Source organism: Papaver somniferum, unplaced genomic scaffold, assembly GCF_003573695.1.
Source record: "Papaver somniferum cultivar HN1 unplaced genomic scaffold, ASM357369v1 unplaced-scaffold_43, whole genome shotgun sequence".
NCBI classification, from domain to species: domain Eukaryota; kingdom Viridiplantae; phylum Streptophyta; class Magnoliopsida; order Ranunculales; family Papaveraceae; genus Papaver; species Papaver somniferum.
The window spans coordinates 148,371-160,706 of NW_020646860.1; the positions used below are offsets into that span (position 1 = coordinate 148,371).

Genomic DNA, 12,336 nt, shown 5'->3' on the forward strand with positions numbered 1-12,336 from the left:
ATTATTTGCAACACCTGCATTTGTAACGCGTTAACCGACAGACAAAAAACGTCAGAAAATTATATTTGTGACGCAAAATCAAATATTTGTGACACTATTTTTCATTGCAAAAAACCTTGTTTTGTTGTCGTTAACTCAAGGAACAGATTCCAGATCGAGACCAACTTGGAAATAAAATTTGATTGCATTTCTGAGAGAAATCGGTTTAGATCGAAAATGTAAAAAATTTAGTTAAGAACACGGATTTGTAGAAGGTTGTTTTTATTTAATTTTTGTAATTTTTTTTTTGGACCGAAGGCCATTGTAATTTTTGTTTAATGGAATGCATATGATCATTTGCAGTGTCCAGTCATTATTCCCCAAATTTATTTATTTTTGACACTAAATTATCGTAAATAATGATGGCATTTCCAAAAATGCAATCTATATATATAAAGGAAAACATCATATATGATTTTTGTTAATAATTTATTAAATAAAATATATAATATATTAATAAAATAATACGTGGCACATAAATTATTTGTGACGAACAACAAATGTAATTGCGATAGGAAATTATGCTACAAAAGCTCCTCAGCATAAGTGACGCTTTTAGCGTCGCTTAGATTATTTGCAACACCTGTTTTTATAACGCATTGACCGACAGTCAATAAACGTCACAAAAATATATTTGTGACACAAAATAAAATATTTGTGACGCTATTTTTCATTGGAAAAACCATGTTTTGTTGTAGTGAAGTCCTGAAACACGACCAAGAACCTTCAATGAGTGATGATAGCAACCAAACAAGCAACATTTGGTCTTGTTCTTCATATTTCGTGTAAGCAGCATTAAGAGTCTCAGTGTTTGATAGGGTTCTTGCTGGTTTTGTATAGGTTCCATCAACATAACTCATCAAACGATAACCTTTTAAAAGTGGGTTAAAATGAGTTTTCCATAGCAAATAGTTTGTGTCATTGAGATTGACAATGATAAGGTGATTGACATGAATCTTTTGGAGTGTTGTAGTTTCTGGTGTTGACATGATGATGAAGATGAAGAATTTCCGGTTTAAGCGTGGCTTATAGGATCATTGGCGAGATACCAAGTTAAGAAGAAATGTTTGGTGAAATCTTGCACACTTATTTCGGTGGAGAAAGTTATATATATATATATATATATATATAAATTACATTACCCTAAATAGGGCATATATTACATGCATGAGAATAACAAAAATAATACGCAAATCATGCCTTAGACACACTACAACTGTGATTGGAGAGTGAGTCTCTGGTAGCTGGCATATTAGAGGATCAGCGCTAATCAAGCCATTGATATAGGCTTTATCTGCTGTATCCTTAACACATTGTTGTTGGTAATGTGTTCGAGCTTAATGTATAGATGAAGCTTTAGGTTGTGTTTGTTTTGATCCTAAGTTGCAGCAGATTCATAGATTTGAACTTCTAACGGTGACTCAAAATGCTATATAGGTTAGTTATAGTCCACTTATTTTTGCTTTGTGCTTTATAGGTTAGCAAAATTGTTATTACAACATCCCTTGAGATTTGTCCTTGGTTGACGATATTTCTTCACTCCACACAGTTTATTGGTAACTTTAGCTCTGCAATATAACTTTGACACCTCAATGATTGCATTTGAGTGTGTCTGGGTGAGAAGATCCATGTGCAGGTTTTCTAAGGAGAAAGGATTAGATAATATGTACTTTCAAGGTTGATTTCACCTCTATTTATAGACCATAGAGGATATATATTCATCTTTAAAATCTTCTGGATTTGTTTAGAATCTTTGGGCTTTTAAAACATCTTTTATATACTTCATCTGTCAAAAAAAAAACTATGTTTGTCATTTTTTTTAATTGTACGCGAAAATGAGATGGGAAAAGTATTCTTCTACTTCGAAACATAAATTGTTATTAGAGCGGGCATCCTTATAGCTTGTTCGGATACCAGAAAAAAAAGTCATAAGTATATGTTTTTATTATTTCGCAATTTTTATTTTTTTTTCTTCTAGACATCATTCTTAAATTGTTCACCTGAAATAATTTTTGTTTTCTTTCCGTCTAGAAGTCAATAAATAACTTTTGAAGTGATATTCAAACGTGTTATTACTTGTTATATTGTTCCATAGTTCTTTGCACACTATAGACTGTAGAGCAACATCTTTGATTTTTTACTAGTCATTTAAGTGAAAACGGGAGTAATTATTTTTTCCCGTTCGTACTTCCTCACAAGGGGATCTACTTGTGAGTTATAATTGTTGTTGAGAAAATTGGCACCCCGAGCGCAGCGGAAAACAGGATCACAAAGGGCAATTGGTGACTTGAACCAAACATAAGAAAAATAATAAAAGAATCAGAAGATAAAAAAGCACACACAACCACAACACAAGATATACGCGGTTCACCTTTATAGGCTACATCCACGGCCAACACCACCGGAAAAACTTCCATTAAATCAAAGACCATTACATGCTCTTTCCGCAACCCAAGACAAGACCCAAAGAGTTAACAAGACATACCCGAGAACACCATCGAAGAAACCATAGAAATGAATTCTCTAACCATTCCTCGAACCAGCCTCATGTCTTCTCTTTTACACCGTCTTCACAGTTGCTACTAACAGAAGGGAAACATGGAAACACTAGAAACTTGGTTTAGAGCAAAGTCCCAAACCCTAAACACTAGAACACCAAAATCCTCTCTTTACAAGATTTTCACTCACAACAATATTGACCTTCACGGTAGCATAGATCCTCCCTAACAAAGAGACCAAAATTCTAAGCACAAAGATTTACTACTCTTCTAGGCTGGATTATCTCTACACCTCTAATTCTAATCCTATATATAGAGACACAAACTTGGTCCTTAAGAAATCATTACTTTAGGTATAAGTTTTCCTAATTTGGTTTAGAAGTAACTAAACTTTAGGCGCAAGTTTAGTCGACATAGAGTTTAAGCAAATCCAAATTCTTTCCCACCGATCAAACTAACAATTGCAGTCATCAAAGCGAACTTATTAATTTCAACCACCTGATAGTATTTTATGGATTTTGTTAACTTGTATACCCGTATACATGTTAAGGTTTAATAAATAATTGTTTAATGATATTGGAAATTGTGTTTTTTTGTCTTATTTTATTAGAAATTGGTAATTCTGGCACTAAAAACAACAAATCATGTTCCCAATGCAAAGAATTGTTGTTTTCATTACAATAAAACAAACAAATCTTGTTTCCAATGCAAAAAAATGTTAATTTAATGCACCTTAACATGTATACGGATATACAAGTTAAGAGGACCACTATTTTATAACTGTTTTTTCGTAATCATAAAAGACAACCGAATTTCTACTACAGGGTGTGTGGCTACTAGTGCAACCGATGATCATAAGAAAAAAGAAGGTTCGAAAGATGCTTTCCCGGTTACAATCAAATCATCAATTATGTAGAATGACCACTAATTTCTGTCCATTTTAATGTGATCATTGTGGTGATAACTATTTTATATAAACCGCGTTTAGGACGTTATGTTTTTCTTTTCATTTTTTGAAACATAATTGATTCGTGGATTTTTATTTAGTCATAATTTTTTTTAAAGAAAATATATTCATCCTACCGTAAAATCCACATTCAAACGCATTTTTCTTAGTTTTCTATGCCCACTTACCCCTCGTGATAAAAGATTGTTTCCAAAAGATAAAACTGGGTTTGACCAAAGGTTTAACCATGAACAGGAAATGATTGAATCAATTCATTAAAGAGTCAGGCAGTAATTCTGAAACGCTCTAAAAACACAGAAGTCTAATTCAGGCAATGGGAAATTATTTTGGGAATACATTAAGAAGCAGCTGAACCACTTCTTTTGTTTTCAATTGATAATGCAGTTGAATAATTAAGTTTCTGTACGCTAGCCTTGATTAGCTGAGCTCAAAGTTTGATTTTGTCAATCCTTAAAAACTTCTAATTTCCGATAAAAAATGAAACTTAGAGATATATACAGCTCATCAGCTGTAATCCTGTAAGCATTCTTCATCTATATAAATCCACTACACTGACATTTGATTTTCATTATCACCTAGCTTTATCTTCCATACTACTGTGCAAGCTACAAAGGGCAACTATGGCTCATCATCATAGTATTTCAGGTCTAGTTGGAAAACTTGTAACTGAATTAGAGGTCAATTGTGATGCTGATAAATATTATATAATTTTTAAGCATCAAGAGGATGTACCAAAGGCAGTTCCTCATCTATACAGTGATGTCAAAGTTATTGATGGACATGCAATTCATTCCGGTTGTATCAAGGAATGGAAATTTTATTCTTGGTATGTATAGGCACACTACGGCAATTTGATCATTTTACTTAGTATCTTTCTGGTTCTCCGTGAATGAATTATTCTGCGATTTATTAGATTTGATTTATGCTCAGCAACCACGCATTAAAATGTATATCTTTCATGTATGCAGAGGGTAAGACGATTTGCGCGATAGAGGAAACAACACATAACGATGAAACAAGAATGTTACATCACCGTATATTTTAAGGAGACTTGATGAAGGATTACAAGAAGTTTGATTCGATAATTGAAGTCAATCCAAAGCCTAATGGAAAGGGATGCATTGTGACATGGTCTTCAACGAAGACTCTCCAGTTCCCTTTGCTTATATACCTTTCTGTCATCAAGTCATTGAAGACATGAACATACATCTCTGCGACACTGAATAAATGATCGGTTCCATGTATACATGAACTCCATGGACGTTAGGTGTATGTTTACCTATGCAGATATACCTCTTTTAATCAGTTGTGACTTGTGTGCGGCCGGTATTGTTGCAATATATGCTTATATAAGCCTAAATCTAGGTTTTCAATATTAGTTACCCAGTGTTCTGTCAGTATGTGTGTGTGGTTTGACTAGTCATTAGCCATTCAAATAAATTTCGTTTATGTAGTATTATGTATTGAAAAGATTTAAACGTGTTGCAGGTGCTATTTTATTCTCTTGGTAATTTATTATCCCCGTGGTTTTTTTTTTTTTTTTTTTGAAAGAAGAACTTGCAGAAAACAAAACACAACAGAAAACTTTCGAACTAACTCTCTAGCATGCTCGAAATGCAGAGAGGGGACATGATAAAGAACCACCAAGTGTGTGGATATTACCAGGCCATCTTAAGTTTTGGGTTGCTCTAGCCGAACTCAAGGCATGGTCCATTTTTATGGGTTACCAAATCAGAAACATAGCTAGAATATTGGTTTAGAGGGAAATAAATTTATATATTTACAGCAATAACTAGGGTAAAGTAAGCAAATGACACAACAGATTTATATGGTTCAACAAATGCTTATATTCATGGGATAGTGAACATGTATTACAATGAGTCAGTGCGATCTGAGTGAGGTAAATAGAAGTACCTACAAGATCATTTGCAAATCATCCGACCCTTTCTTCTGGGTTGAGTTAGGTATTCATAGACCCAGCTTGAACCTCCGTCATCAATTCACGATGTTTGGGCTGTAACATCTTTGATGGTTTGCTACTCAGTGTTTCCGATGTCAGTTACTCGGTATTCTGTCAGTGTGTGTGGCTTGATTAATTTTACCTTTTACAGTATAAGGTTTGATCCAAAACATTAATAAATATGGATCATATTAGCCACTTAAATGGATTTCATTTATATCATGTATTGAAAAGGAGCAAGCAAGTAAGAAATTGGGAGTAAGTAAATGACACAGTAACTTTCTCTCATTAGACTCACTTGGCAGTAGCCTAATTTAACATGACAGAATTAACCGCTAAAGTGAGTGAATGTCAAGTGCTTTTAACTCATCCCATGAAAATAAAAGAAAATAAAAGGTAAACAATTTAGTTCCCTAAAAACAAAACTCTATACTAATCTTTACATACATAACTTAAACAATTCAATTTGAAAATAATGTCTTCCTCGAGAATCTTCGATCACAGCTAGATCTTTACATACATAACTTAAGCAGTTCAATTTCAAAATAATGTCTTCCTCAATAATGTCTTCATTGCCTTTTCGTACAACTTCTTCATTGCCTTCTTTATGAAAACTGAGTGTGATAGTTTATCTTACAAGATATTCCGTTTCATTTAAGAAAAAATTGATATTGCAGGGATATTTTCTCACATGCAACGTAAAGTCTAACACCCACAAGGTAATCTACTTTCCACCTTTGATTACAAATCTAATCGACCTTTAGTCATTTACAAATTACGTGCTTATTTCAACAAGTGATCCTCCTCCTGTCCTGCATGTGATGTGCATTCTCTCTAAACTAAAGGAGTGTTACTTCTCACTCGCCTGAATGCGAGAGGTTACAGGTTGGTTATTTAAAATGCTATCCGTTCACTCGCTTTTGAAAAATACTAATAATTACTATTGTCTTTAAATAAACTGGATTTTTTTATATATATAATTATGAGATTACTGTGTCTGATTATAAGGGCCGGGATACAAAATTGAAAATAAGAATCTTACCTTTTGAAGGTCTGAAGGAACACTGCTTTCATAATTTGATTTCCTTTAATTATTGTACGATACATACATTCCACCCACCTGTTAACTTCAATATCGAAACGTAATTTATATCGTATTTTGAGTTCCTTCAATTATTGTCCGATACGATATATACATTCCACCCACCTGTTAACTTCAATATCGAGACGTCATTTATATCGTATTTGTAAAAACAACAGTTGTTGTAAGATATTAATTAGCATCCTTCCCGTTATGAGGTTGAACGATCGTGGAATGGAAAGAATTTTGATAAGTCAGTGATTTCGGAATAACTTAATGAGTGGACAACTCAACTGTATGAGTGGACAACTCTTCGAGATAAATGACCGACCAAAAAATCCGATTGGGATTGAACACAACAGGGTGACAGGCGTGGAACATGAGTTTTGGATATTTCATTTCCGGTTTCCTTTTGAACACAGTATTATAGTTCAACCACCTCTTCAGTCTTCTGCATAGGATTTGATTGATTGATATGGACCAAGGGATCCATAGAAGTATGATATTAGTACCCCACTACAAATTGCGTTGATATCTTTTTTGATATTTTATTAATTGTATACAACTAATAATGTCGATGCTATGAATTGTTGATCCACTAATTCCTTTTCTATATAAACTCGATCATCCAACATAGAATCAATATCAACTGCTCTGGTCTTCCAAAATTCTATATACTTTTTCAGCAACAAACTGTTAATGGCTCATCATGGCGTTTCTGGTTTAGTTGGGAAACTTGTAACTCAATTGGAGGTCAATTGTGATGCTGATAAATTGTATAAAATCTATAAGCACCATGAAGATGTTCCAAAGGCAATTTCTCATCTTTTCACCGGTGTAAAAGTTCTCGAAGGACATGGACTTCGTTCTGGCTGTATCAAGGAATGGAAATATATTATTGGTATGTAAGCACAACGCTACTCCATTAATGGATCCCGTTTTAAATATTGCTAATGCTCCTAGAATTGAATTACGCTTTATAAGAACTTCGCACCAATATGGTTAATTTTGTGCATGCAGATGGTAAGGCGTTGACTGCTGTGGAGGAAACAACCCATGGCGATGAAACAAGGACTTTAAAACATCGCGTCATTGATGGAGACTTGATGAAGGATTACAAGAAGTTCGAGAAGATCATTGAAGCTAATCCAAAGCCAAATGGACATGGAAGCATTGTGACTGTCTCTCTTTTGTATGAGAAGATAAATGAGGACTCTCCAGCTCCGTTTGATCATCTCAAATTCTTCCATCAAAACATAGAAGATATGAATTCTCACATCTGCGCTTCTGAGTAAAATATCTCATCTTCATTGTTGGGTGTACGTATGCGTTCAGTAAGTCAGTGCTTGAGAAATTAGTTGTGTGCGTTATTCTAGTCAGTGTTTTGTGTAAGTAGTTGGAATGTTGGATGCGTTATTCCTACAGTGTGCTATATGCTTAGGGCTATGGGTTTATATAAATGTTTGAATAAGTAAGACTATGCGGACTTGCACGTTACAGTGTATCATATTTATCATCTCTCCGATTCTTCCTTCAAGTCCTCCACTACTAGCAATTGCAAAAATCACCCTGCAGATTGGACCGCTCCTTTCCGGGAGGACCAACATTCGCTTATAGCCTAGTTCTTGGCTATCTCATGTTAATTACCATGGAATCTAACCGAAACTCAACCCGCTCCGTTAAGCCGAAATCCAGGATAAATAATCAACATTTTTTTTAGATTACGAATCCCCATTAGCCATGGTAACTTTTCTGATGCCTCTACCTAAGAGACGAAGATAAAAAGAATTGACATTCCACGCCATAACCGTATTGATCTTTTCCACGGTGCATGGATTTTTTGCTTACGTTCAACTCTTATCTAGATCCTTTTAGGCTTTTCTCAATTTTAGTCCATGGTTTTATTAAACATAACCGATGGTACTAATCAGGGGCCGATCATTCAACAACAAGATTAGTAAAATGTCGCTTAATGGGCAGTGGAATATCCTAGTGGGCAACTGAAGCTGAATTTGAAGAAATAACATCTCTATTCACTCTTCTTGGTAATCCCTCCTACTCTGCTCCTACTCTGCAAGATGGAAAAGCAGATCCTCTGGCTTGCAACTTATCAACAGGCTTCTCAAGTCTCAACTAAGTCCTGTTATAACTGGCTTATCTTTCAAACAATGCAATACTAAATCTAGGGAATAATGTGGACGGCTGTGCAAAACGCAATTCAACAACTGATAACTTAAGAATAGACTACATGCATATTACCAAGTGTGGTGAGATGTGTAGTCTCTGCAATGAAGAAGAAGAATCAGTTACCACCTTAGTTGCTTTTCATGTTCTTCAGCAGGGGGAAAAAAGTCCCGCTACTTGCTGGCTCATATGAGGTGTCATTTGTTATAAACATTTTTCTTTCAACTTTCTCCTCAGGACAAAAAAACAATCAATCGCTGGCTTCGCAACTTGATTAACTTAGATTTATTTTAATCTTGCATACATTTCAATAAGATTTTATTTTTTTATTAACTATGAGAAGTAAATTTACACATTAATCATTGCCTCTTGACTAATGATGATGCTTCGGGAAACTTGTAACTGAAATAGAGATTAGTTATGATGCGGACAAATATTATGAAATTTGAAGCACCATGAAAAAGTTCCAGCAGCAGTTTCTCATCTTTTACCCGGCGTAAGAGTTATCGAAGGAGATGGGATTGTTTCTGGTTGTATCATGAATAGGTCTATATCCTTGGTATGTATGTGTTGAGATTATTAATCCTATATTGTTTGGGCAATCTAAGATCCCGCAGTCTATAATCGGGTTAATTGATTTTTGATACTTATATTAATATTTGGTCTAACATTTGTGGGGCTGATACCTAGAATTCGCGTTGACTTCCACCGACTCGGTTATAATTTTAATTAAATTTATAATCTATACCCTTCACTTTGGAAGGAATTCACCTTATAATTGCGCGCAATCATTTTTACACGCTTAGAAATTCTAACCCCATTCTCTTCCATTCCCGACAGACTCACCCCCACCACCATTATTTCCCGACAAGAACTTAAACTGCTTAATTCACTCATCGGAAAATACCAAAGCTTCGTGCAAACTGATTACCCATTTCAATTCATTCCTCGATCAACACATTATATGTCACAAATTCAAAAGCAATAAAACAATTCATTTTTCCTGTAAGTAATCTAACTTCAACGACAAGAACAATTTTGAAGAACAAGTGTATCAATCAGACAAAAATATATCTTCATATTTTAATCCTCCATCGTCATTTTCTTTCTTAGCATCGCCACCACTCCATCATAACACCACCAGCTCAGATAAATCAACAACAGAAATTGGGTTTTCCATTTAGTGAAATTAGGGTTTTGATTCAGGAATTTGGGTTTCGATTCAGAAAATTAGGGTTATGATTTGATGCAGCAAATAGGGGTTTTGTTTGATTCAGACATTGGAAATTCGATTTAGCGACATTTGTGTTTTCAATTGGCGATTCAGTAAGTTAGGGTTTGGTTTGATTCGAAAGGGATTCAGAAATCGGGTTTTGATCAGTAACTTAATGTGTTGTTGTTATTGAGATTTTGTATTATGAAGAAAATCTATAAAAAAAATCCACCAAGCAAATGGTTATCACGTAAAGGGGAAGAAGAAGATGAAAAAAGGGGAAGAAGAAGATGAAAACAGTTTGCAACCTTGTATTGGAGGCGGAAGAAAACTAGTTACGAACATGGAGGAATAATAAACAGTTGGGGTTAATGATATATGATCTCTTACCGTAGGCTAAATGGTTACACCAAAGCCGTTGGATCCTAGGGCAACTTTAGGGTATATTTGTAAATTCAATATAATTTCCAACATAAATTTATTATTGTCCGGTCAAAAACGGTCAAACACAGTCTAGAGTGAAAAAATCCATGGCCGAAAGCCTATGGACACGGTGATCATATGTGTCCAATGTGACTTTTTGTACTAGTGTGATGATAATAAGTTTTATGATAACTTTTCACATCATAATGGTTTTCCTCCAAAGATCAGGAAAAAGAGGTTTAACCATAAGCAACGTTCATTTAATGAGCTCAAAGTTCATACTTGCGCTAATTAATCACAAGGTTGAATTCTCACTCACAAAAAATCCTGGTTGAGTGAGATATAATCAGATATACTTTATGGCAAAGTGTTTTCTAATTCTATGGCTATTTTCATATCGCTTCTAGCCGGATTATCTGTCATAAACATGTTTGCATAAGTTTTTCTTTTTGCAAAACCTTTGTTCTTCTTTTTTTCTTTTTTTTGATTCAAAAGTGCCACTCTTGATCTAAAAATTGCTCTTTCGTAAGAATACAATGTTTTATTGAGCAACAATCAGTGTTCTCACATAGGCATACATCATCCATGTATTGCATTCGAGTACTTCTCTTTTCGAGTCACGTTTTAAAGGGTCAAGCTAGTGTTCGTACGGGTATCCTTGTTGCTTGTCACGAACCGACTTTGGAAACCCTAACTTCAGGGTTCCTGTGAAACTGTTTAAATACCAAACCCATCTTTTGAAAAGTACGCATACTTCATGCTACTTTTTGTCAAGAATGGCATCACCTTCAGGAACTTGTTATTTCCCAAAGGGTTTTCTTGATAAGGGACTTGGTCTCTCACTCGAGGAGAAGGAAAAAGGAAATCTTGAGGAAATTGATTTCACGTCTTCTCAATCTCCTAATGTTTTGTCAGATTTTTAGGATGATGAAAAGATTTCTAATGAAGTTGTTCAAAACTTTATTGATAAGTTTAATGATGCAAAACTGTTGTTTGTTAACACTCTAAAAGAGCTAGATGGGTTAAGAACTGATTTGAAAAAAGTCAACACCGACCTTGCTATAATGAAGGCACGACTTAAGGATCGTCTCGATATCATGTCTGATCTTCTCGATGTCGTGTATGAAGCTTCTGTCACAAGCTTGAAGGTCTTGGAATCAGTGAAGCTTCCGTACCGGATCTCTAATTATTTCTTGTGATTGCTCTTTGTTTTTAGAGTTGTTTTTGATTATGTCTAGTAAATCTTCTCTCTTGTTTTGTTTAGAAGAATAACTAGGGTTTGGAATAGCCATTATTGTGAGTACACATAGCTATGTCCAACGATTTTCATCTTCAAAATTTTTAGATTTATTTATTTAAAATCTAAGTTTTTGGAAGATGATTTTTGCAATTTTAATCTTTATGATTTTATATATTTCAAATTGTTATGGGATATGTTGCTATGAAAGTATTGATAGAAGATAGAATGAACATTAAAAAAGTTAAAGCCTTTTATGCCATTGTTTTGATGGAAGAAAGGATAAAGCTTTTGTTTACAAGGATTGAGTCTATTACATGTCATTGTGCAAATAGTGATGAAAAATAGAATGTATCCTTGTCTATTCTGCAGTATTGGTCAATCTCCGATCCATATTTTTGTGCATATACTGTGTTGCTCCATAAGTTTTCTTATGTTTGAGCATGACCAATTGAATTGATCGTTCTCTTGTGGTCAGTTTAGTTGTTGCTCCGTAAATTCTTTTATGACGAGCATGACCAATTGAATTGATCACTTTCTTGTGGTTAATTTAGTTGTGTAATTCCGATTGAATTAATCATGGTTTTTTTTTTGATTAATTTAGTTGTGCACTTCGATTGGATTAATCATGGATTCTCTTGTGGTTAATTCAATTGAATACTTTGGATTCAAATTCACGTTTTCATGTGATTTGGTTATGTCCAAAGAAATCCTTCTTTTCTTGTGAAAGTAAG

General features: G+C 34.3%; 1 protein-coding gene across 1 annotated transcript; it reads left to right on the forward strand.

Moving 5' to 3' along the window:
* Nucleotides 1-7,092: 7,092 nt before the first annotated feature.
* On the forward strand, nucleotides 7,093-8,061 carry LOC113342512 (major latex protein 15-like). The gene is made up of 2 exons (XM_026587036.1): nucleotides 7,093-7,446; nucleotides 7,566-8,061. The coding sequence occupies exons 1-2, from the start codon at nucleotides 7,245-7,247 to the stop codon at nucleotides 7,838-7,840; spliced, it is 477 nt and encodes a 158-aa protein (XP_026442821.1). The 5' UTR covers nucleotides 7,093-7,244; the 3' UTR covers nucleotides 7,841-8,061.
* Nucleotides 8,062-12,336: the final 4,275 nt, after the last annotated feature.

Bases quoted from the DNA above. Each gene is read 5' to 3' on its own strand.
- LOC113342512 (XM_026587036.1), top strand. From the start codon at position 7,245: ATGGCTCATCATGGCGTTTCTGGTTTAGTTGGGAAACTTGTAACTCAA. The intron at 7,447-7,565 runs GTATGTAAGCAC...TTGTGCATGCAG, and splicing joins GGAATGGAAATATATTATTG to ATGGTAAGGCGTTGACTGCT.